Source organism: Pan troglodytes, chromosome 1, assembly GCF_028858775.2.
Source record: "Pan troglodytes isolate AG18354 chromosome 1, NHGRI_mPanTro3-v2.0_pri, whole genome shotgun sequence".
Classification (NCBI taxonomy): Eukaryota; Metazoa; Chordata; class Mammalia; order Primates; family Hominidae; genus Pan; species Pan troglodytes.
In genome coordinates this window covers 188,177,206-188,203,300 of record NC_072398.2, presented here as the reverse complement: position 1 = coordinate 188,203,300, position 26,095 = coordinate 188,177,206, and the positions used below count along the sequence as shown (strand labels likewise).

The 26,095-nt window shown below is 46.1% G+C and overlaps 2 protein-coding genes across 9 annotated transcripts in view; both read left to right on the top strand.

Annotated features, from left to right (window-relative positions):
• Window positions 1–107: 107 nt before the first annotated feature.
• On the top strand, window positions 108–14,886 carry C1H1orf50 (chromosome 1 C1orf50 homolog). Of its 5 annotated transcripts, XR_010158299.1 has the most exons (7): window positions 108–267; window positions 386–501; window positions 1,864–1,908; window positions 6,449–6,535; window positions 7,623–7,754; window positions 8,095–8,365; window positions 14,554–14,672. XR_010158299.1 is itself a non-coding variant. In XM_063813729.1 (6 exons), exons 1-6 carry the CDS (start codon window positions 132–134, stop codon window positions 8,278–8,280), a joined length of 702 nt encoding a protein of 233 aa, XP_063669799.1. In that variant the 5' UTR covers window positions 109–131; the 3' UTR covers window positions 8,281–8,413. The 5 variants fall into 5 exon arrangements, 3 of the variants coding, with proteins under 3 accessions (XP_063669799.1, XP_054537900.1, NP_001230027.1); XM_063813729.1 differs by lacking the exon at window positions 14,554–14,672 and having other exon boundaries at window positions 109–267; window positions 8,095–8,413; XR_001717002.4 differs by lacking the exon at window positions 1,864–1,908 and having other exon boundaries at window positions 120–267; window positions 14,554–14,886.
• A 2,956-nt stretch (window positions 14,887–17,842) lies between these two features.
• The window catches only part of TMEM269 (transmembrane protein 269), a 24,586-nt gene continuing 16,333 nt past the window's right edge, over window positions 17,843–26,095 (top strand). For all 4 annotated transcript variants that reach the window (XM_054682191.2, XM_016960493.3, XM_016960494.2 and 1 more), the window contains exons 1-3: window positions 17,843–17,970; window positions 22,371–22,509; window positions 25,386–25,483. In XM_054682191.2, coding sequence (XP_054538166.1) covers window positions 17,943–17,970; window positions 22,371–22,509; window positions 25,386–25,483 — 265 coding nt within the window. In that variant the 5' untranslated portion in view covers window positions 17,843–17,942. The remainder of the gene's footprint in view (window positions 17,971–22,370; window positions 22,510–25,385; window positions 25,484–26,095) is intronic.

Sequence of the window (26,095 nt, the reverse complement as noted above, 5' to 3'; positions counted from 1 at the left end):
CCCGGATCCCCCCACCGGCACTCAGCGAATCCCGGCGCGTCAGCCGGAGCCCCGCCTCCGAGCTCAGGCCTTGCTCAGTCGAACTGACGCCCAGTAGACAAGAAAGACGGAAGCTCCGCCCACGCGCCTTTATGCGCAGGCTCTTCCGACTCGCACAGCCCAGGGAGTGGGGAGGACAAGGCGCTGTCATGGAGGACGCCGCCACGCCGGGGCGGACCGAGGGGGTCCTTGAAAGGCAAGGAGCGCCGCCAGCTGCAGGCCAGGGAGGTATGCGGGGCGGGAGTCAGCAGGGGGAAGTCAGCCCCCGCGAGGCAGCCGGTCTCGGGGCTCAGCGGGAGGCCGACGGCGGGAGCTCACGGCTTGTGTTCCTGGGTGTGTGTCGCAGGAGCCCTGGTGGAGCTCACCCCGACCCCCGGCGGCCTGGCCCTGGTGAGCCCCTACCACACCCACCGGGCCGGGGACCCCTTAGACCTCGTGGCGCTCGCAGAGCAGGTGCAGAAGGTGAGGAGGCGCGGCCGGGGCAGCGAATAACCATCTTCGTTCACGTTGCGCTCTGCGTCTTTCGGCTCAGACCTCACTACCACCTATGGTGGGGGTGGCATTTGCTCTTGTCTCCATTTTACAGACGAGTAAAGCCGACTGTCATTGTGAGTCGGTGGCCTGATTCGAATGACCTTCTGGGATCAAAGGTTCCTCTAACTGCAACTTGAGTGCCCATAATCTTCCTTCGTGGGAAGGTTTACACAACACTTTAGTGTTCATTATTTCATTTGCACTTTAGGACAGCCTTGTGAGGTAGGCAGTACAGAGTTATTCTTCCCATTTGACACAAAGAAAAGTTCTTCGGGAAGTTTCAAGGTCCGCTTATTTTAAGCTGCTTCCCATAAGATCTTTGTTACCTGAGAGTTTAAACATCTTCTAGCAGGGCAAGCACTCCAAGTTTAGTCCTCATTAAACACAGTATTCCCAAGCCCAGTGTTTATATATGGATGGCCAAAATAAGTCAAATAAGGAGGAAATGTGAAATAATGGAAAAAACACTGGAAGTTTGGACACATGAGTATTAATCCCACTTTTGATACTAACTTGCAGTGCGACTAAAGGCAGATTACTTCTCTCTGGACCTCAACTATTTTATCTGTGAAGTGAAAGATTTGAAGTAGGAGAGCTCCAAGATCTAAAGTTTTGTCATTATTCAATGAAAAACCAGATTCCTTCTTATCTCTTATCAAGACTTCCGGTTGTACACCCTCTTCAGTGTCCACAGATGGAGGGTCCTGCTGTTTTAAAGATTATCATGGCCCCTTATCCCTGTATACACTATCAGATTTGGCCTTGATTATGTTCCAGGGTCTTTGCTTTGCTCAAAATTATTTAATGTGCTCAAATTCCCTCACATCTCTTTTTTTTTTCAATGATCCTAGAAATCCTTCGAATCCTTTTTTTTTTTAATTAAGAAAAATTCAGATACGCTGGAAAGCTCCTTTAATTCAAAACTTGGCTTTCTTCTTTTTGAAGAGCTGGGGAGCAAAGTGCAACTTTTATTTATTAAGAGAATATGCATCTAGTTAATCAGATTACTCTTATTGGGAGGGAGGTTGGTAGGGACAGAATCTTGTGCACACAACATATTCATGTGCTATTGAATGACTATCATGTTTATTACGATGGCCTGAACAGATGGAAGAAAGAACACAGTTTTTGTCTTTCATCCTATAATCTTATGAAATACAGAGGATGCATTATTATGCTGCCTCTGTTTCCCCAATACAATCTATTTGAGAAGCTGAAGAAAAAAAAAACTTTAGAGACAAACAAATTGAATCAAACATATTAACTATCTAAAATGTACTTTTTGGCCAGGTGCCGTGGCTCACACTTGTAATCCCAGCACTTTGGGAGGCCAAGGTGGGTGGATCATTTGAAGTCAGGAGTTCGAGACCAGTCTGGCCAACATGGTGAAACCCCGTCTCTACTAAAAGGTGTGGTGGCTCATGCCTGTAGTCTCAGCTACTCGGGAGGCTGAGGCATGAGAATCGCTTGAGCCCAGGAGACAGAGGTTGCAGTGAGCCGAGATCGCACCACTGCACTCCAGAATTGGTGACAGAGTGAGACTCTTAAAAAAAAAAAAAAATGAGGCTGGGTGTGGTGGCTCACGCCTGTAATCTTAGCACTTTGGGAGGCTAAGGCAGGAGGATTGCCTGAGCTCAGGAGTTGGAGACCAGCCTGGGCAACATGTGAAACCCTGTCTCTACTAAAATACAAAAAATTAGCCGGGCATGGTGGTGTGTGCCTGTAGTCCGAAGCTACTCTGGAGGCTGAGGCGGGAGAACTGCTTGAACCTGGGAGGCAGAGGTTGCAGTGAGCTGAGATCACACCACTGCACTCCAGCCTGGGTGACAGAGCAAGTCTAAAAAGAAAAAAAAATGGTGGTGGGCTGGGTGCGGTGGCTCACGCTTGTAATCCGAGCACTTTGGGAGGCCAAGGCGGGTGGATCACGAGATCAGGAATTCAAGACCAGCCTGGCCAACATAGTGAAACCCTGTCTCTACTAAAAATACAAAAAATTAGCCGGGCATGGTGGCAGACGCCCGTAATTCCAGCTACTCATGAGGCTGAGGCCGGAGAATCACTTGAACCTGGGAGGCAGATGTTGCAGTGAGTGGAGATTGTGCCACTTCACTCCAACCTGTGTGACAAAGTAAGACTCCGTCTCAAAAAAAAAAGTACTTTTTTAGCAGGACTGACCCAGGTATTGGTGTGTGTTCAGAAAGCTCAGGAGGCCTGGTATTAAGGCATGAATTTTGGAATCTGACCTGTGTTCAGATCCTTTGCTGTTTATTATCTGTGAAACCTTGGACAGGTTGCCTCATGTCTGTGAGTCTTAATTGCTAAAATGAGAAAGTGAGGTTATCATCTCCAGCTTCATAAAGGTGTTGTGAGAAGTAAATGAGATGAATGTAAAGGGCCTCAGAGTAGTTGAGGCCAGGGTTAGTGCTTAGTAGTTGTAGGTACTCTTCCCTTCCTTTCTTTTTTATGAGGCTCTTTTGTTTTTAAGTTGTTCGTGAAATATTTTGCATTTTTTTTTGTTTGTTTCTTTTTTCCCTTTTGGACCTCAGACTAATCCATATTTTGCATTTTATATTAACTCTTCAAAATATAAATTCAAATTTTGTTTATGAGATTTATTGCTAACACCTTAAGAAAAGGGAGGGTTATTATAAGGCCACCCCTAATCTGGAACTACCTTAGCTCTAGAAATACCTACTCTCTCCTTGGCCATATATGGCTCCCTCTTTCTTTCTTTCTTTTTTTTTTTTTTTTTGAGATGGAGTTTCGCTCTTGTTGCCCAGGCTGGAGTGCAATGGCGCCATCTTGGCTCACAGCAACCTCTGCCTACCGAGTTCAAGCAATTCTCCTGCCTCAGCCTCCCAAGTAGCTGGGATTATAGACATGTGCTGCCATGCCTGGCTAATTTTGTATTTTTAGTAGACAGGGTTTCTCCATGTTGGTCAGGCTGGTCTCAAACTCCCGACCTCAGGTGATCCATCCGCTACGGCCTCCCAAAGTGCTGGGATTACAGGTGTGAGCCACCACACCTGCGCTTTCATTCTTGGAACAAAATGCAAATTCTTTTACCATGGGCTACAAGACTGCACAATCTGGTCTCTGCTCTCTTTTTAAACCCTGTTCTACACATTGCCCATCACTAACTACTCTTCAGCTGCACTGGCCTCAAATGCCTGCAAACTTTTTTTTTCCAGCTTTTTTCATGGTCGGTCCTCTCCTTTCATTTAGACCCAAGTCAAATGTTATATCCTTAGTGAGGCCTTCTTGTCTGAAGAAGACCGTACCCTACCCCATCCAAATGACAGTATTATTAAATGGAATTCAAATACCTCTAGGCTACATATACTTTCCAATTCCCCACCACTCCCTATTATTAAACTTCATAAAAATGAAGTAGCTTTTTTACTTAACTCATTTGTTATCTTTAACCTGCTTCTACGACATAATTGTGGTTATTTCCTTCATAACAGTGCATTGTTATGAGTACATATAATATTAGCTTTAATCATCTTTACTTTTTGATATCTATTACTCACTGGAGCTGTGCTTTAGGTAGCCACTAGCAACATTATGTCTGTTAAGCACTTGTGTTACGTTGTTAGTGTGGCTGAGGAACCGAATTTTGTATTTTATTTGATTTTAATTAATTTGAATTTTAAAAACCTGATAATTACTTCAATTATTGGAACTCAAGTATATTGGAACAATTTGAGTATGTGAATCAACTTTTTCACATATAAATTTTATTAAGTTTAAATATAGATGAAGTATTTCTGATGAAAATTTAGCATCCAAATTGAGATGTGCTGTGAGTACAAAATAAACACTATATTTTGAAGGCTTAATATCAAATGCAAAATATGGATTAGACTGAGAAGGACCAAAAAAAGAAACAAAAACAAACAAAAAATGCAAAATATTTCATTAACAACTTACAAATAGTGATTACATGTTAAAATGAAAATGTTTTTGATATATTAGATAAAGTAAAATGTATTAACTGAGCACGGTGGCTCATGCCTGTAATCCCAGTACTTTGGGAGGCTGAGGCAGGCGTATCACTTGAGGCCAGGAGTTCGAGGCCAGCCTGGCAAACATGGCAAAACCCCATCTCTACTAAAAATACAAAAATTAGCGGGGCATGGTGACGCATGCCTGTGGTCCTAGCTACTCAGGAGGCTGAGGTGCGAGATTTGCTTGAACCCGGGAGGCGGAGGTTGCAGTGAGCCTCTGCACCACTGCATTCCAGCCTCTGTGACAGAGCGAGACTCTGCCTCAAAAAAAAAAAAAAAGTATTGTTAGAATTAATTTACTATTAACGTGGCTACCAGAAAATTTAAAATTTTATATGCAACTTGCCTCATATTTCTGTTGAACGGTATTAGACTTGACTTGCCATCTTGACAAAGGCAGGGACTTCTCTTTCCTGTTTGCCAGTACACCCAGTGCCTAGTGTGGTGTCTGACACATAGTAGCTGCCTAATATACATCTGTGGGACAGATAAATGACTCAGTTTACTTGTGTGGTTTCTGTTCACTCATAACACTGGTTTATACCTGAACTTTGCCTTAAGACTCCTCAACTAACCAGCAAATTCTCTTTAATATTTCTTAGTTCAGGTTCTAGTTTAATCTCCTCATTTCTTTACCTTAATTGTGTATAATCAGCTTTTCTTACAAGTAAGGTGGAAGTTTTTGACAGATTTCTATTGCCTGAGTGGTAATCCTTCCCAGCACATGAATTTGTCACATTAGTCTCTCCTAGCTTTGAGAATTTGATCTATTTTAAGAAATGTCCTGGCTGGGCTCAGTGGCTCACGCCTGTCATCTTAGACCTTTGGGAGGCCGAGGTGGGCGGATCACCTGAGGTCAGAAGTTCGAGACCAGCCTGGACAACATGGTGAAACCCTGCCTCTACTAAAAATACAAAAATTAGCTGGGCATGGTGGCGGGCACCTGTAATCCCAGCTACTCAGGAGGCTGAGCTTAGAGAATTACTTGACTCCAGGAGGCAGAAGTTGCAGTGAGCCGAGATTGCGCCATTGCACTGCAGCCTGGACAATAAGAACGAAAACTGTCTGAAAAAAAAAAAAATGTCCATTGCCTTCAGTTGCACTTTGTGGCACATGACAGGTAGTCTTGTGTGTACATTATAACTCTGTTTCAGGTCCACATCATAATGCAGTCTTTTAAAATACATTTTAAGTAATAATTAGAAATGCACATATAAGTTAAAATTTAAGTAGTTGTGATGTAAATAACTGAGGAAATGGTCAGATTAACGCATACTTTCTCAGTTCTGGGGGTGTGGGGGTCACACAGAAAAACCCGAATACTTTCTATGTGTATCTAGATTTCTACCTTAGCAGATGATAAGGGCCAGATCACAAGTGTCTTTTAATTATTTAAAATCCATCCCTGATTTCACAAGTGTTTAAACATGAGAAAATGGAGACCTGAGAAATGTGTGGTGTTTGTTAGGTAAAGAGCAGGAGGAAAAATGGATTGGTTGGAGGAGAGGATATATTCAGTATATTTGGTAGCAGGAGAGAGAGAGAGAGAGAGAGAAAGAGAGAAGGCATGCTGGAGAACCAAAGAAGTTCAGTGTAACTGCAGTTCATAGCGAAGGGGTGGAAAGCTATGGGAAATAGAAGAGAGCACTTAACTCTGTGGCGTGGAGTCATGTCAGGGTGGCCTTCTCATGACAGTGCTATCTGAGTGGGGCCTCGGATGAGTGGGAGGCTATGGGGCAGTGGCGAGAATGGGAAAAATATTTTAGGCAGAAGCAAAATATTAACATAACCCTGGGATCAAGATAAGAACATCATAGAAGTCTTTTCCTCTTTCAACTCACAGTTTAGTTTTTTCTCACCTGTAGGCTGATGAATTCATCCGAGCAAATGCCACCAACAAGCTGACAGTCATAGCTGAGCAAATCCAACATTTGCAAGAACAAGCCAGGAAGGTAAGGAATGACTGTTAGACAGGCTTTCATTTTCTTTATTTAGTTCTCAGGATTGGCTGAACTTGTTTATAATCATTGTGACTTTTTATGTCTTTAATACCTCCTAGAAATGTAGAGGTGTTGAGTAAAATAGAAGGAATAAGCTTAAGAGGTTAAGTATAAGTTTTTGTTTGTCTGTTTGTTTGTTTTTGAGACAGAGATTTGCTCTTGTTGCCCAGGCTGGAGTGCAGTGGCATGGTCTCAGCTCACTGCAGCCTCTGCCTCCCGGGTTCAAGCGATTCTCCTGTCTCAGCCTCCCAAGTAGCTGGGATTACAGGTGCCCGCCACCACACCCTGCTAACTTTTGTATTTTTAGTAGAGATGGGGTTTTGCCATGTTGGCCAGGCCTGTCTTGAACTCCTGACCTCAGGTGATCTGCCTCCCTCAGCCTCCCTTGTTTTGTTTTTTCCAGGAGAAGATTTCATGAGGTAAAGCATTTAACAGGGGAATATGTTTTCATTTATAAAAGAAATGTACTTAGCACAGAAAAATAGGAAAGAAGCTTAAAAATTACCCAGGGTCATTAATGCTCAACATTTTGAAATATCTTTTTTTTTGAGATAGGGTATCACTGTATCACACAGGCTGGACTGCAGTGGTGTAGTCTCAGCTCACTGCAACCTCTGCCCCCTGGGCTCAAGTGATCCTCTAGCCTCAGCCTCCCAAGTAGTTGGGAGTACAGGCATATGCCACCACACCTGGCTAATTTTTTGTATTTTTAGTAGAGACAGGGTTTTGCCATGTTGCCCAAGCTGGTCTCCTGAACTCAAGTGATCCACCTGCCATGGCCTTCCAAAGTGCTAGGATTACAGGCATGAATCACTGTGCCTGGCTTGAAATATAATTTTTCTAAAGGCATTTTTACAGCATAGCAGCATAGTCTAATTTTTGTTTCTTCAGAATAATCTGGATCTCAGAAGTGATTCATTGCTATGGGGGAGCAAGATCCTAAGCACTGAATGGTTTCCAAATTTTAATTGGGATGATCACCAAATGTGGGTGCCTGTTATCTCCAATACCTAATTTGTTACCTATCTGTGATTCATAGGTACTGGAAGATGCTCACAGAGATGCCAACCTGCACCATGTAGCTTGTAATATAGTGAAAAAACCTGGCAACATTTACTATCTCTATAAACGGGAGAGTGGTCAGCAGTATTTTTCCATCATTTCTCCAAAGGTAAGAACATACATTGTTTGCCCAAAAATCTACTCCAGCCTCTGAGAAATTCTTGGTATATGTGTGAAAATGTAGACATGTGGATTGGTATATGGTTTCTTAGAAAATTGGGGGTGATGTGAGCCCGGACATGACTCTAAAAAATATACCTGTGCTTAAATTATTTCACTCATTTTCTTCATTAAGGGAGGGATCTGATGTGTAAGGTAACTGCTTTCCAAAGGTTGTTCTGACTAGTATGAAGTGAAAAGCCAAAAAAGAGATTGTGGCATGATTAGGAAATGAGCTCAGTTTGTTTACAACCCACGCTGATGGGAACTGCCTCCTTTGCCTTCTCTAGGAATGGGGGACAAGTTGTCCACATGACTTCCTTGGTGCCTACAAACTACAGCATGACTTGTCCTGGACTCCGTATGAGGACATTGAGAAGCAAGATGCTAAAATCAGCATGATGGACACGTTGCTAAGCCAGTCAGTGGCCCTGCCTCCATGCACTGAACCCAACTTCCAGGGACTGACTCACTGAGAGTGGGCTCTGACAAACAGCTCTCACAGGACCTGGCTGTCAACCTCCTTGTTGCCCCCACTGTTGCCTTGAGAATTGAAGACATGTAGGTGAATCACAAACTTCTTGGAAAGAGACCCTGTGTGAATGTAAATGCTGTCATTATGACTTTTAATTGGGATGGGAATAATCATTGAGACAGAGTCACTGTCTTTCGGGATCCTCTTTGGACCACAGATACCCAAGTCAGTCAGTTTCAGAGTATTGGCCAGTGTACTTTCCTTCTTCCTCTCCATCACTTCTTCCCTTAAGTTAAAGTGTTAGAGAAGACCTTCTTCCTATAAAAAGGTTGGTGGATCGTTTTCCAGAGAGAACTGTTTTCAGTCTTTTATATATATATATATATATATATATATATATATATATATATATATATATATCTGGTAGTGTTTAACATTGGAGTTGAGGCTGTCTCACAGTTGGTGCAACTCCAGTTTAAAATTCATCTGGGAACGAGAATGTTGAGTAATGGAGGGTGATTTAAAAAACAACAACAACAACAACAACAACAAAAACACTTGGCTTGGCTGGACCAGAGAGTGTGTGATTCTGGGATTTCTGTGCTGTTGATGAGGTTTGTCCTGCCCCTTTTGCTCTCTCTGCCTTGCTAGAGTGACAGAATCTGAGGCAGCAAAGGCCAGGTTTGGGGAGAGTCAACTTTGAAACTCACAAATTTTAGACTTGGAAGAGACATTGGATGCTGCCACTAATCATTATAGAATCCACTGTGTAGTCTCCCAAGTTGGAAATCCCAGGCTCAGCCACCTGCAGCAGAACAAACCCATTTAAATGGCTACTTAACACTGTGGAAGAGAGTAAGGCAGTAGAGTGAGAAGCAAGAAAAACAGCCAAATTGTTGACTGTGAGTTAACTCAGATTGAAATCCATTTTGACCAGAATTATTCAAGAACTTAACAGGGTTTTGGCAAAATTACTGTAGTTCTTATTCTGACTAGGCTCTTGTAGGACTCTACCTTCTTTCCTCTCTGTTTGGTGGAATTAGCTAAGTTTATGGATTATTTCGCATGGCTATAATCTATTGCAATATGCTGTAAAAGGAGGGAGAGATGTGTACTTGAACTGACAATTGGCCAAATTTCTCTCTGGGAATGATGTTCCTGATGCTGATCTGTTTGGTAATACCCTCCCCGGGCCGCCCCCCGATTCATGGTCTTTCCTCATAAACTGCATTTCTTGTGAGCTGTAAGAGGTCTACCTAAGGCCTAGCACAGGATGGGGCTAGAATCTAACAAACTCACTCCGATGATACTTGGTTGCTCGGTTCACATGGGAATGCTCTTTGGACTCAGCTGCAGAGGTCTTTTGCTCAGGTGCTGCAGAGCCGGATGGAAGAGACATTAGTGGTACAGTAGTGGATTCTGACTACAGAAAGTTTCCCAGGTTTTCAGAAGGTTCTGACCCGCGTGATGATGACACATTTTGAATAGGTGCTTTATTAGTTACAGATAAACAAATTACTGCAAACTTAATGGTTTAAAGCAACACCTATTTATTTCAGAGCTTACAGGTTAGGAGTTCAGGCACCATTTCATTGGGTCCTCTGCTTCACAGTTTCTCTGAAACCCTGGAAGGCTGAAATCAAGTTATTGGTCAGGGCTGTTCTTATCTGAAGGCCTGAGTGGGGAAGGATCTGCTTCCAAGCTCACTTAAATTGTTAGCAGAATTTCTTTTCTTTCCTTTCTTTTTTTTTGAGACAGAGTCTCGCTGTGTTGCCAGGCCTGAGTACAGTGGCTCAATCTCAGCTTACCGCAACCTCCGCCTCCTGGTTCAAGTGATTCTCCTGCCTCAGCCTCCTCAGTAGCTGAGATTACAGGCGCACGCCACCATGCCCAGCTAATTTTTTTATTTTTAGTAGAGACAGGGTTTCACCATGTTGGCCAGGAGGGTCTCTATCTCTTGACCTCATGATCCACCTGCCTCAGCCTCCCACAGTGCTGGCGTTTGAGCCAAGATACCTGGCCTGTTGGCAGAATTTCAATTCCGCAAGGGTTGCTGGCTTCAGGGGTTCCACTAGCTGACTGTTGGCTGGAGGTTGCCCTCACTTCCTTGCCACATGAGCCTCTATAACATGGCAACTTTCTTAAGCAAAGTAAACAAGGATTAGAGTCTGCTAGCCAGATGGAAGTTACAGTCTCATGTAGTCTGATCACAGAAGTGACATTTCATCACCTTTGCCGTAATCTGTTGGTTGGAAGCAAGTCACTAGGCTAGCCCATATTCAAGGGAGGGAGTTATACAAAGGCATGTATATCAGAAGGCAGACATCATTGAATCATTGAACAGATCCTAGAATCTATCTGCCACAGTGCTCAGTTGAGAAGAAGAAAGGAAAATTCTAGGTAAAAAAGGCAATATTACAAAGTGGTTAAGTGTGATGGTGTCAAAGTCACAGATCTGCACTTGACTGTCAACTCTGACAAGACAGCCTCCCAGCTGGCATCCCTGCTTCCCCCTCTATCCCCTCTCCAATCCATTCTGCATGCAGTCATCAGCTTGATCATTTGAAAATGCCAAATCTCCCTCACTCTTGACATTTCCTAACCTAAAGAGTGGGAGAGTAGTGATTGAAAAGAGAGAAACTGCCTTCTGTTCAGTAAGATGTACTCCCTGCACTGACCACCAAGGGGTGTCATTGCTCTTTCCTGGTTAAGCCAGTTACCACACTTGGGAAGGGCTAGTGGCAATGTGAGGTGATTTGGGGCACCTCAGAATGGGAAACTAGGACCCAGTGATTATATACAGTAATCACTTTTCATTTACCCATCCATCTGTTCACCTGATAATTTCATTAGTGTTAAGTGCCTTCTAGGTTCCAGATTCTGGTGAATAATGGAGCTGAATAAGAAATCACAATTTCCAGGGAGCTCACAGTATAGTAGGGAAGGAAACAAGTTAACAATTACAAGATGCTCTAAGAAGGGGTGTGATAGAGGTACGCATGGAATACTATGGAGCTCCGGGGAGGGGTTCCTTACTGAGCTTGGAGAATTTGGGAAGACACTTGGAGGAGCTGATGCCTGCTTGGTGTTGAAAACCATACAAGTTAGAACTTTCTGGAGGCTTCAATTGCCCTTTCATAGGAAGTTTGTCTTTTGGGGGTTGGGGTAGGGTTCATTTTTGGATGGAGTTTATTTGTGAATGAAGAAAGTGACAACCATTTAAGCCATATCAACCAAAGCAGTCCTGGCAATGAGGAGGGGTGGAGTGAGATATGTCCTGGCTAGAAAATCCTTGTGTTTAAAAGCTAGGAGATAGTTGAAGACGGGGAGGAAAAAACATTCCAGACAAAAAATAACATGGAAGGGACATTGACCAGAATTGACACGACATTTGGGGAATCGCAGCCAGTTAAACAGGAGAATATGGACTGGGGACTATGAGAGAAGAACTAATGGAAGGATTTGGGGAGGCTGGTAATATTGGCAGCAGAGGTTGGGTAGAGGGAAGACAGGAGCTTCCATCCCTAATCAAGGCAAGGGATGATGGGAGTCTGAATTAAGCAGTAGTAGAATGAGAGGGCCTGTATTTCACCAATTACAAGGTGTACTTCCCCCTCCCCCCCACATTTTGGTGTCTGTCAAACTTGGACACTTCTAAAAGTCAGTGGCATGTCACAGTTTAAGTGGCATTTTTTCTTTCTTAGAGCTACATAAAAGAATCATAACAAGCTGGGCGCAGTGGCTCACGCCTGTAATCCCAGCACTTTGGGTGGCTGAGGCGGGCGGATCACGAGGTCAGGAGATCGAGACCATTCTGGCTAACATAGTGAAATCCTGTCTCTACTAAAAATACAAAAAATTAGCCGGGCGTGGTGGCGGGCTCCTGTAATCCCAGCTACTCGGGAGGCTGAGGCAGGAGAATGGCGTGAACCTGGGAGGCGAAGCTTGCAGTGAGCCGAGATTGCGCCACTGCACTCCAACTTGGGCAACAGAGCAAGACTCCATCTCAAAAAAAAAAAAGAATCATAACATAGCATCTTACATTTGATGAAGCATGGCACATTGAAAGTACAATCGATTGCCATCTTGTTAATAAAATGTCAGAGGGATTAGAGGAAAGACTCTTAGATGATGCTTGAATTTCTGGCTTGAGTGTCTGCATTGAATAGTGGGGATCCCCTCAACAAAATTTTCAGGAGGAGGAGGATATCCCTGTTATTTTCCAGAATAATCAGTGATACTCTGTGATATTGATAATCTACCTTGTTGGCCCTTACCAAGTTACTGGGTGTGAGTAACAGCTGACTGTAGCTCCCTTTCTCCACCCTACTGCTCTGGAAGGAGGAAAGGAGAGCTGGCTTGTATCTTACTTTCTCAAGTTATCAGTCCACAAACATGAAGAGTATTAGTGTTACAGATACAAAGATGATAACTACTGTCTTATGAGCCTTTATTCTGCTAAGTGTATCCATTATCTCTTTTAATCTTCACATAACCCACCATCAATGAGGTATATAGTATTCTTATGTTACAGAGCAGGAATATCTCAGAGATTCTGAAACTGGCCCGTGGTTATACAGATGGGAAGTGGTAGAGGTCAGATTCAGACACAGTCCTGTTTGAGTCTGACCATAACCTTAATCCTGTTTGGGCCAATTAAGACAGTCGTAAAAGATCTCAGTATAGAGCTATAAAGAAGTTAAATCACAAAAGTGATAAAGTAAGTTTTTTTTTTTGTTTGTTTGTTTGTTTGAGACAGTCTCACTGTGTTACTCAGGCTGGAGAGCAGTAGCTCAGTCATAGCCCACTGCAGCCTTGAACTCCTGGGCTCAAGCAATCCTCCTGCCTTAACCTCCCAAGTAGCCAGGACTACAGGTATACACCAACATGTCCAGCTAATTAAACATTTTTTTTTTGTAGAGATGAAGACTCACCATGTTGCCCAGGCTAGTCCCAAATTCCTGGCTTCAAGCAGAATAAGATGTTTATTTGAGATACTATTGGAGTAGTTCACTTGAGCATTTAGTGATAGGTATGTAGAGGATGTATATCAAGGTATAGAGAAGTAACTTATTTAAGGTCATACAACTTATAAACAACTGAGCCCATATCTCTGGCATTAAAGCCTGGATATAGAACCCCCATCAGAAGATAGGGTTTATTCGTTCCTTTAAGGAGCTGGAGCTTGGGAGGAAGGAGCTACAATGTGCCTGGAAAAATTTCATTTCTGTAGTCTTAAACAGCATTTGATTCAGTGGAGCAGTCTGTACTTGAAAGCGTTTTTCTTCATTTTGATTTGTAATATTATCATCTACTGCTTTTCTCTACTTCACTGACTGTACCTTTTCTGTGTCCTGCTCCTCCTCTTCCTGACATCTACATTCTGAGGCCAAGTCTATGGCCCCCTCCTCTTTATCTCTGCTAAGTGGTCTAATCCATTCCCCAGGCTTTAAATGCTGTCCACGCGCTGCTGACTCGCATACATATCTCCAGCCCTCATCAGTCCCCAAGTTTCATGCACACTTGTTTGTCCAACAGCCTTATTTGATATCTCTACTTGACTTGTAGTCATTACAAATTTAACGTGTCCAAATCTAAACTCTTGAGTTCATCCCCAAAACCTGTTTCACCACCAGGCCTCTCTCTTTCCATCAGCACCTGTCTCACACTGTTGTGGCAGCCACAACAAGAATGACCTAAGTCATTCTTGATTTCTCTTGTTCTCCCCATACCAGTCAGCAAGTCCCAGCTCTGCCTTCAAAATGTATCCCAAATGTGACTGCTTCTCTTCACCTCACCCCTTTCCCCCTTAGTCCAAGCCACCAACATGTTCAGCCTGGACAATGCAGTAATCTCCTAACTTGCCTCCCTGCTTCCACAGAGCCTGTCAGCAGCATCTTTTAAAACTACAAGGCCAGGCACGGTGGCTCACGCCTGTAATCCCAGCACTTTGGGAGGGTGAAGTGGGCGGATCACGAGGTCAGGAGATCGAGACCATCCTGGCTAACATAGTGAAACCCCATCTCTACTAAAAATACAAAAAATTAGCTGGGCGTGGTGGCGGGTGCCTGTAGTCCCAGCTACTCGGGAGGCTGAGGGAGGAGAATGGCGTGAACCCGGGAGGCGGGCTTACAGCGAGCGGAGATCGCGCCACTGCACTCCAGCCTGGGCGACAGAGCGAGACTCCGTCTCAAAACAAACAAACAAACAAACTACAAGCCAGATCACAACACTTCTGTTAAAAACATCCCAGAATTTCTCATTTCTTCCCTAGATTCTATGTGATCTGCCACTCTCAGGACTCAGCATGTTCCTGCTTTGCTGACCTTGCTGTTCTTCCCACACACCAAGCTCATTGCTGCTCATTTACATTTGCTGTCTCATCTGCTTGGAGCATTGCCTCCAAGGTCTTTGCAGGTTTGTGTCTTCTCATCCTTTAGGTCCCTGCTGAAATACCACTTCCCTGATTACCCTATCAGAAATACCAACCCTTCTCACATTAAAGTGGTTCTGATTCTGCTTTGTTTTCCACAGCATTTAGCACAACCAGAAATGATTTATGTTTTGCTTCTGTTTATAAGTTCTCTGATTATAAGTTCTGTGAGGACAGAGACTGTCTTTGTCTTGTTTGCTGCTGTCTCGAGCATCTAAAATAGTGCCTGGCACATGATAAATACTCTTAATAATGAATAAGTGGGCCAGGCGTGGTAGCTCATGCCTGTAATCCCAGCACTTTGGGAGGCCAAGGCAGGCAGATCACTTGAGGTCAGGAGTTCAAGACCAGCCTGGCCACCATGGTGAAACCCCCATCTCTACTAAAAATATAAAAATCAGTTGAGTGTGGTGGCGGGCACCTGTAATCCCAGCTACTCAGGGGGCTGAGGCCTGAGAATTGCTTGAACCTGGGAGGCGGAGGTTGCAGTGAGCCGAGATTGTGCCACTGCACTGCAGCCTGGGCGACAGAGTGAGACTCCACTTCAAAAAAAAAAAAGAATAAATCAATGGATGGACATCTGCAGCTCTGCACCTATATCCTGTGAAGGATCCAAGTCAATGCAGTTAATAGAAATATAATGTGAGCCACATATGTGATCTAAATTTTTCCAGTAGCTACATCAAAAAGTAAAAAGTGAAATTAACTTTAAGAATACATTTTATCACCAGGTGCAGTGGCTCATGCCTATAATCTCAGCACTTTGGGACTCTGAGGCAGGAGGATCGCTTGAGCCTAAGAGTTCAAGACCAGCCTGGCCAACATAGGGAGATCTCATCTCTACAAAAAATACAAACGTTAGCCAGGCATGGTGGCATGTGTCTGTGGTCCCAGCTACTTGGGAGGCTGAGGTAGGAGGATTGCTTGAGCCCGGGAGGTCCAGGCTGCTTTGAGCCATGATCATGTCACTGCATTCCAGCATGGGTGACAGAGTGAGACCCTGTCTCAAAAAAATAAATACATACATACATTTTATCTAACCCAACATATCCAAAGTATTAGCATTTCAACAAATTACTAAAAGAAATTATTTTACATTCTTTTTTAAACTAAGCATTCAAACTTTGGTATGTATTTTATACTTACAGCACGTCTCAATTCAGACTAGCCACCTTCCAAGTGCTCAGTAGCCACATGTGGCTGCTGGCTACCATATTAGCACAAGTGTAAGTAGCCTAACTTACTGTTCCTGTTCTGTACTTCCTGTGAGATCCAGAATGAGGGAAGCTAGAAACTTCTGTTAGGGGGGGTATCTTTCTCAGCTACCCTGCTTCCTTCCCCTCTCCTGAAGGAAACTTTGGGGATGTCCAGGCTAATAGATGTATGATCATATCCTTAGATTAATAATGCTAATAATTGAGCTTCTACTCTCTGCCAAGCATATAATCTCATTTAATTCTGACAACAATCCCATTTTACAGATTAGGAAACAGTTTCAGAAAAAGTAACTTGTTCACGTTTACACATCTGGTAAGTGTTAACGCTGGAATGTAAACTTGGTTTAAAGGTAAGCTGGTATAATCATTATGCTACAATTTTTAATTTGCCACTCTTTTTTTTTTTTTTTTTGGAGATGGAGTCTAGCTTTGTCGCCCAGGCTGGAGTGCAGTGGTGCAATCTCGGCTCACTGCAGCCTCCGCCTCCCAGGTTCAAGCATTCTCCTGCCTCAGCCTCCCGAGGAGCTGGATCTACAGGCAAGCACTGCCACACCCGGCCAATTTTTTTTTTGTATTTTTAGTAAAGACAGGGTTTCACCATGTTGGCTAGGATGGTCTTGATCTCCTGACCTCGTGATCTGCCTGCCTCGGCCTCCCAAAGTGCTGGGATTACAGGTGTGAGCTACCGTGCCTGGCTAATTTGCCACTTTAATGGGCCACATGGCAGGGAGCAATGAAGAGAAACACGTGGATGGTCAAAGGAAGCTGGCCTGACTCAGGCTGGGGCGTGTAGCAAACCTTTTGTTGCCTCCGCCCGGTTTCTCACACACCCTAGGTCTGACTTTGGTATCACTGTTTTCAGGTCTCAGCTCCACTAATTATTAATGGTGTGTTCTTCAGTAGAATCAGCTGTCTGATCCCCTACTTCCTCTTCTGTAGGATGGGAATGCTAACACTAACCTCAGGGTAGCTGAGAAGTTCCAGTGACATGATGAGAATGTACAACATGTAGCCCAGTACTTGCTGTGTGGTGTTCTCAGAACATGCTTGGTCTTAAACTCCTCTTTCCCGGGCTGGCTGCAAGGAGAGGCAAAGTGTCACTTGACCTCCTAGCTCCCTTGCCCTTTTATATTCTCCTGTGGGGTCCTCACAGTGATCCCTGCTCCAGTGTCGCTTCCGGTGGACTGGTGAGGATGGGGCACTATCTGAGAACCCGTGCCTGAAATCCTTACCCAATACCAAAAAGTTTCTTTCTGTAGCACTTTGTCAGCCCAGCTGCCAAAGATAGTCACCTCTGAGATGCTCTTATCCCCTCCCTCTCGCTGCGCTCACCCGTGGGAGTCCATCTCACATGGGCTCCTGAGGGGGCTCCTTCTTCCCATCCCATCTGTTGCTCACCTGCCTCCTGCCCTGCGGGATTGCAGATCCTTCCTCCACAATGCCTGCCAGGTTAGTCTTCCTGAAACAACCTGACCATGTCACCTTCCTACTGAAAAACTTTTCTTCAGGAACTGAATCCAAATTCCTTAGCTTGTCATTCATCCAAATAGTATTCCTATGTGCCTATGCCCTTCCTATAGGCACAGCGAACAGTAGCGAAGCAAACGTACAAGCAGCCCTGCCCGCGTGGAGCTTACCTCTAGGGGCCCAGGAGAGGCTGGGCCCAGCATCCCGGCACAGCCTCGCCTCCCCTCCCCAGCGCATTTCCCGCCCCACTCCGGGCCCACGCGCCTGGGCCGCCGTCTCCACCATGAAGCCTTCCCAGCCTGGCCCAGGTAGAGGAGACGTCCCCTTCCCTGGGACTCCTCCATTCCCCACCGCCCCCACTACAAGACCTGGGCTCCCCTGGAAACTGAGGCCCTTCTCCCCGACTACAGACCCGCAACCCCTCCCCTGCTCTGAGGATTGTGAGCTAAGAGCTAGGGAGGGAGCGAGAGGCGCTCCTCGCTAGGGCTGGCTCCCTCCACCGCACAGGAAACGGGGCAGGAGGGCGGACCCCCATCTCATGTAGGAATGCCTTGTCCCCAGGGTGAGCCCTCAGGTGAGCCTCCGCGGCCGCGTGGAAGGGGCGAGAAGCGCGCTGCCCGGGTGCTGTCGGCGACCAGCCCGGCTCCATCTTCCCGATGCGGTCGCGGCTGAAGCCGGGCCTGGGCATTCTTGGGACAGCCAGAGTGGGCCAGGGGACCACGTCCCATCCCCAGAAGCCGGCCCTCCGTCGGAGGGTTTCCAGCCTCCAGGAAAGGAGCGGGGGCTGGGAGGGGAGGGGGTCTGTAACTGGCATGAGCGGCGTCGTCGCCGTTCCTGTGCCACGCGTGTCGCCGGCTGGAGAGCTCCGCCTGGATGGTTTCACTCCGCGGAGGCGCCGCCCCGCCACTCAGTTAGAAACCTCAGAGCCATATTCAACTCTCCCCTCCTCTGCAGCCCCACTGCCACAGCCCTGCTTTTCTCCTCCTCGCGTCCACCCTCCTCGCCCCCACCCCCGTCTCCTGGCCGGTTTCCTTTTCTGCAGTTTGCCTCCTCCAAGCCGCCCTGCGCTCCCTGCCCGTGTCTGACAAAGACTCCGCTCCCTTACTGAACACCACAGTGCCCGCCACGGGCTGCCACTCAAGGTCACATCCGCACGACCACCCCCTGCAGCCTACCTGCCAGTGTCATCTCTGGTCACCCCTCTCTCCCAGGATCCATCTCCTCATCGTGCTTCCGCACCTGCGGTTCATTCCCTGGGCCAAGAATGTCCCTCCTAATTCTTTGTTCATCCTTAGAGACCCTGATAAATGTCACCACAGGAGTGGAACCTTCCCCTGCCCCACCCCAGACTTAGTCTCTCCACAACAGCTGGCACATCCCCTTGTCCAACATTACACTTGTCCCTACACACAGCTGCCTCCTCTACCAGACTCTGAGCTGCTGGAGTGTGCGGCCTGGCTCTTGTTCTCCTCATCCCCCACCCCACACACAAGGCCTGGCACAGAGCAGCCATTGGCAATAAATAAACAGCATTTTTAAAAATGAGTAAGTGGAAGACCATAAGAACTGGGTAGTTGCTGGGTATGCGGAAGGGGCTGGACTGTTGAGCGTTCATCTGAGGCTTCTTGGAGGCCACACTGGGCAGGGTTAGATGGAAGGTCAATAGATTTGGTGCAGCGAGAGGACCTCAGGGAAGCACCAGAGTGACCTGTGATGTTAATTTAACAAACACAGAACAACTTCTATTGTCAGGCCTCATACTGGGTACAGGGACCTCTGCCAGCACTCAAATTGCATTCCCTGTAGGAAAGCCAGTGTAGGCGGTGCCCAAACAGAGTGCCAAGTGTCACATGGTAAGCACAGGAAGACAAGACCATACAGATGAGGGGCACCTAACGTGCTCAGGGGGGATGTCAGAGGGGCTTCCCAAAGAGGAGCACCACCCAACCCAAGTCCAAAGGGAGGTCCTGAGAAGGGTGGGGAGGACTGAGAGGAAGCTGGGAGAGCTGAGCAGGGCTGGCATACCAAACGCAGGAGTTGGACTCCATCCTGAGGGCATTCAAGAAGCTGGGGAGTGACCAGATCACCTGCAGTCTCGTGCTGTGCCAAGCCTCAGCCGTCGCCCCTCCTGGGAGCCTTCTCACCCCGTGGCAGGCTGAGCCCCTTTTCGGTGCTCCATTAGTAGCCCGGTCGCCTCTTTTCTGTGCAGGGTTAGGTACTGTGGCTAAACTGTGTCCTTTGGTCTTAATCTTCTCTGTGTCCCAAGCACCAGGCACCACATCTTGCCCCTGGCCAAACATTTGCTGAATGAGTGGGTGGTTCCTTATTTCTGTTGTCCTCTACAGCCCTTACTCTCAATTCCACATCCTTTCACACCTGGGACCTGTGCATTCTGCTGCAAACAGCATTTAACTGGGAAAGAGGAGACTCAAATCCTGGCTCCACCATTTACTGGACAAGTCACATAACTCTCCTGAAACCTCAGTTTCCCCATCTGTAAGATAAGGTACCACTATGAATAGGGTCTAAGTCTCTACATGTATGCAAGAGACTCATTTCCTTGGATAGGTTGTAAACTCTGTGATGGTAGGGACCAAGGTTTCTACCAGCACCCAGCTCAGGCACAGCATATAACCAATACAATGTTCAGTCCTCTTGGTTGGTAGACAGCAGAGCACAGGGGAAAGAACACTTAAGGCAAAATTGTAACTTTTGTTCTGCCACTTCTGGTGTGACCTTGAGCTAGGTTCTTCCCATCTCTGAGTCTTCCTTGCTTTACCTGGAGAGTAGGGATAAGAACCCTTGCCTGACAGAGCTCACAGGGCCAATGGAAATCCTAAATGTGAAAGTGGTTTGTGAATGGAGGAGATAATGAAAGAGATAATATAGTAGACAATTGACCATTAATTAAAAATTAACCAGTGTGAAGTAGCACAGAGGCAGCAGCAATGCTTGACAGGTGGTAGACAGACCCTGGGCACCTGCTAACTGGCTCTGAGCAGCAGACAGTGGGATGTTTGATCTTGCTGGGGTCAGCCCAGAGACCCAGGAGAGACCACTACAGCGGGTTCATGGGGAGGGAGTATGCAGCAAGTCCTTTGTCCCCTTCCCTTCCCAGATTTCCCTGGCTTGCATTGCTTCTTGTCTTAGGTTTGGAGGGGCTCTGGCATACGAACGTCTTAGGAATCCCAATGGCTCTGGCCATGTAGCTACTGATCACCTTTGGTGAGTGAGGCTGGCCCATGGAGGCAGTGAGCCCAGCAGTGCTGCCCTGATAAACTCTAGTCCCAAACTCCAAGTCAGCCCTCCCAGCTGCTGGCATGTTGGTGGCAGGTTTATGAGAAAAGACCATGGTTTGTCTCAGCTCTTGTCCAGACCAGATGGGCCTGGGGCTGAACAGAGGGGCTGGATGGAGGCAGAGCTGGAGGTGAGATTAATCCTCACATCTGAAATGGGTGAGGATTAAATGAGAAAACAGATCTGGGAACACCTTGAAACTTGTTTATTTCACTCAAGTGCAGGATCTATTTGTGGCTGGTACATTTACCCCAACCAGCGGGGCTTCTCAGTTTTGGGGAGGAATGGGGCTCTTTCTCCAAGAGACTCAGTTTCTCAAGCAGATTGAGTGTAAGGTGTACAAATGTGGTCTTAGAGTGAAAACAGAGACAAGACAGGCTGTGAAGATGGGCGGGGCCAGCCAATTCCCTGTTGTGGGAGAGACTGGGAGAGACTGGGAGAGACTGGGAGCACTGTGGGGCCTGGGCTGGACGGTCCCCCACACACAGGGAGGCTGCTGCTGCCTCGCAGGCCTGGCCATTGAGCTCGTTCACTGCCACATCCCACACACCTCCTCCTGCTGAAATCTATGCCCGCAGCGAAGAAACAGCAGATTTAGAATCAAACAGATGGGATTTGGTTCTACTTACTGCGTGACTTTGAGCAAGTATCTTCCTCTCTTTTAACCGTAGTTTCCTCATTCATAAAATAGGGGAGAGTTCTAGCACCATCTCCTGAGGTTGTCAGGATCTGAGAAACAGACATGGGGATGGGAACATGGCGAAAAGATCTTTGTGAACTATTCAGTGTTGTACACTTTTTTTTTTTTTTTTTTTTTTTTTTAGACAGAGTCTCGCTCTGTCACCCAGGCTGGAGTGCGGTGGTGTGATCTCGGCTCACTGCAACCTCTGCCTCCTAAGGTTCAAGCAATTCTCCTGCCTCAGCCTCCTGAGTAGCTGGGATTACAGGTGTGCACCGCCACACCCGGCTAATTTTTGTATTTTTAGTAGAGACAGGGTTTCAACATGTTGGCTAGGCTGGTCTTGAACTCCTGGCCTCAGATGATCCACTTGCCTCAGCCTCCCAAAGTGCTGGGATTACAGGCATGAGCCACCGTGTCCGGCTACACATTCATTTTTAATCTGCCGTCTCTTTCCTTGTGGGAAGTAGGCCTGCTGTTCTGACTGGGGCCTGTCAGAACCAGGACCTTGAGGCACCTCGGCTGCAGCCCTGTGCTTCAGAAGGAGTGAACTTGGACTGTGGGACAACAGGGCTTCCTGGCACTACTTCTCTCTCAAGCCAACCCTTCGTCAGTGACAAGGGCCCCCCTCTCAGATGGGAGAAGGGCCCCATACCCCCTGCATTCTGGGCCATGGGGCTTCAGGAGAGTCAGCATATGGACTGGAGGGATGTCTGCGCTGTGGGGCAAAGGTGCAGTCAGAGAGGGAATGGAAACTATGCTTGTGTTGGTTCACCCACTCTGCTGTTGAGCTTTCCCAAGACGCTGGATCCTCAGCACCTTTGTCTTCACCTCCTGAGTCTCCTTCATCTACCTCCTGTCTCCCTTAGTCCAGCCAGTGAAACAGAATGTAGGGAGGGTGCCATTCCAGGATGAGATCTAGTGGAACAGGTCCCTGGGAGCCTCTTCTGGGACTCCTTAACCTTGGGAACCCTTCGCCCCTCTCTCTTGGGCCCCAGGTAAGGGTACCAGTTTCTTCCTGAGCCATGACCAGAGCCATTCCCAGATAAATGAGGTTTCCTGGAAGGATGTTACCAGTGCCTTATCTCTGGCCAACATGGTGCTGGGGCTCTTCTCCATCATCTTCAGCTTCAGCAGGTAGGTCTGGGGCCCAGCAAGCTCTTAGCCAAGAGCTGGAGCCAGTGGCATGCGGGAAGGAGAGGGAGAGTTTAGACAGCAGGCACTGAGGCATAGGAATCCACAGTGTACCCAGCGTAAGTGCAGTGGCTTAGGAGTCAAGAGGCCAAGATCCCATACTCAACGGTACCAGTTCATTCCAGCTATGGCAGTCTAGAATGGTTTTTGTGAGAAAGTCAATAGATTCTGTTCTGGTGGCCCTTATGCAATCTTTGGGTAGGCCACAGTTCATATTTTCTAATTCTTAGATCATACGACCTGGCAGAATATTTGAAATTAGCACTGTTCTGGGAGGTCCGAGGCATTATATGTTCCCCCAAAATGTTGTAAGCAAATTCTATTTCTGTAAGTTGAATCCCATTTCAATGTTTTTGGGATGTCAGTCCTTTAAAGATAAATCCTTTATGATGCAGGTAACATCTCCTAATCTACTTGATTGTCTATAACCATCAGTAAGTGATGGTTTTGTTTCTCTTTGGATTTGTTTCTCATCCACAAAATAAGATGACTTTACTTGATGATGTTTAAGCCCCCTTCCAGCTGGAAATTTTTGTGATTCTCTAAGTCTTGGTTTTTGGAGTATAATAAAGTAGGGCACACCTACAGCAGAAAATTTCTTTTTTAAAGAAACTTTTTTTTTTTTTTTAAGAGATGAGGTCTCATTATATTGCCCAGGCTGGTCTCAAACACCTGGGCTCAAGTGATCCACCTGCCTAGGCCTCCCAAAGTGCTGGGATTACAAACGTGAGCCACTGTGCCCAGCCCAGAAAATTTATATCTTCTTAGTACAGCCTAATTTTCTAGGAGTGTTGCCATGATGGTGCCCTGAGTATTTTTATTTAACTTCAGTCCCCTTTAGATACATAGGACTAGGTCTAAACAAAGGAAATGCTGTGGTAGTTTGGAGACAGCTGAGGTCTAGGTCAGGCCCTTTGCTTCTTCTGGGTTGCCTAAGCATTGCAATCAGGGTGCAGACTTGAGAATGGGCCTCTCAGGGCAGGTTTGCTTGGAGCTGTGGTGGCAGCTTTTAGAGGGACCTGAGAGCAGGTGCTGGATGGAGGCACAGAATCAAGAATGTGGGGTATGAAAGAGCTCATGGAAATCATTTAAAGCATCAAAATACATGAGACAAAAACTAATAGAACTGCAAGGACAAATTGATGAGTCTACTATCAAGGTTGGAGATTTCCACCCCCCTCTATCAGAAACTGACAGATCCAACAGGCAGAAAATCAGCAAACACATAGTTGAAGTCAGCAACACTATTGGTCACCTGGATAAAATGGACATCTATAGAGTACTTCATCCAACCATGCAGAGTACACATTCTTCTCAAACTCACTTGGACAGATCACATTCTGGGCCATAAAACATACCTTAACAAATTTTAAAAAAGTATACTCTCAGACAACATGGAAATGAACTAGAAGTCAATAACAGAAAGATAGCTGAAAAATCCTGAAATATATGGAGATTAAACAACACACTTCTAAATGACACATGGATAAAAGAAGAAGTCTCACGAAACATTGAAAATGTTTTGAACTAAAAAAAATGAAAACATGATTTATCAAAACTTATAGGATGCAGGGAAAGCAGTGCTTTGCTTTGAGGGAAATTTATTGCATTGAATGCATATAGTCAAGAAAAGAAAGATTTAAAATCCATAATTTAAGCTTTAACCTTAGGAAACTAGAAAAAGTAAAGCAAACTAAATCCAAAGTAAGCACAAAAAGTAAAAAGTAAAAATCAGGCCGGGCGCAGTGGCTCATGCCTGTAGTTCCAGCACTTTGGGAAGCTGAGGCCGGCGGATCACTTGAGATCAGGAGTTCGAGACCAGCCTGGCCAACATGGTGAAACACCATCTCTACTAAAAATACAAAAATTAGCCGGATGTGGTGGCAAATGCCTGTAATCCCAGCTACCTAGGAGGCTGAGGCAAGAGAATCACTTGAACCAGGGAGGCGGAGGTTGCAGTGAGTGGAGATCGTGCCACTGCACTCCAGCCTGGGCAACAGAGGGACTCCATCTCAAAAAAATAAAATAAAAATTAGAGTGGCAATCAGAGAAATTGAAAACAAGAAATTAATAGAGAAAAATGGATGAAACCAAAAGCTGATTCTTTGAGAAGATCAATAAAATCAGTAAACCTCTAGCCAGGCTAACCAAGTTAAAAAAAAGACAAGACAGAAATTACCAATATCAGAAATGAAACAAGGGCCATTACTACTGATTCCACAGATATTAAAAGGATAATAAAGGAATGCTATGAACACCTCTACGCCCACAAATTTGATATCGTAGCTGAAAATAATCAATCCCTTAAAAGACATAAGTTACCAAAACTCACACAAGGAGAAACAGGTCATCTGAATAGGTTTGTATCTATTAAACAAATCATTTAGCACACACTCCTCATTTTACAGATGGGGGAACAGGCCTAGAGATGGGGTAGTGATTTACCTAAGAATTCATAGGGAGATGGTGGCAGAGGCTGGGCTAGAACCTAGGTCCCCTGTGCCATCAAAAATGCCTGGAAGTTAGAGTTGGAAGGGATCTTAGTGATGTTCTAGGGGGTTTGGGGCACCCCTTTAAGACTGTAGATTGAGTTTGTGAGGGATGTAGGCATGTGCGTGTGCATGTGTGGTGCGAAAAGCAGCATATATCAGAAGGGATGTGAGTGTGGGGGACATGAAGAGGTGTGTATGTGTGCAAGTGTGGGAGGTGTGTGGGAAGTATATTAGTGTATACTAATATACTAATGGGGGGCAGGGGAGAGTCTCCAGTGGAAACTGCGAAAGTGCTTCCCTGTTTGGGCTGGCTGGCCTGCACTTTAGGAAACGCCACTATGCCTCCTGGATGCTCCTGGTCAGCTTCCTGTTAGACATGGCGGTCAGGGCAATGACCAGCCACATCAACATCTGCTCCAAATTGGGTGAGTTCAGGCCCCAGGTCCCTAATCCTTGCCCCCAGTAGCATCCATCTGGGGTCACCCCTTCATCCATCCTCTAACATCCCGCAGGCCTTCATCAGGCATCCACCCCTGTTCACACCTCCCTGAGAGCAGCAGCAGCAGCAGCCCTGGAGCAGGAGTTCAGGAGCCCCACGGTCCAGCTCCAGCTCCTCTGCTGGCTCACTTACTGACCTTTGGGCAGTCCTTGTCCTGGCTTTCAGTTTTCTCATCTGCCCTGCTTCCCTGTTCTGGGCCCATCCAGGTATTGGAGTGGAAGTGGGTAGGGGTGGGGTGAGAGGAAGTTGGCAGAGAGGAGATGAAAATTAAACTAGCAGAGCAGCTGGTTTAAAATACAGTAAAATGCTTCCATGTAAGATTTAGCTTGAAAAAAGTCCCACAGCTTATCAGTTTGTATCTGATTGTAGTCCAAGTCTTGCATGTTAAGGGATGGGAAAACTAAGATCTGAGGGGGAAATACTTGCCCAAGGCCACCGGCCAGTGCAAGGCAGAGCCAGGAGGAGATCCCGATCTTTGATCTGAAGACTGCCCCAGGGGAGCAGCTGTTGCTTTCTGGGACCTCAGGACCCCTCTTGT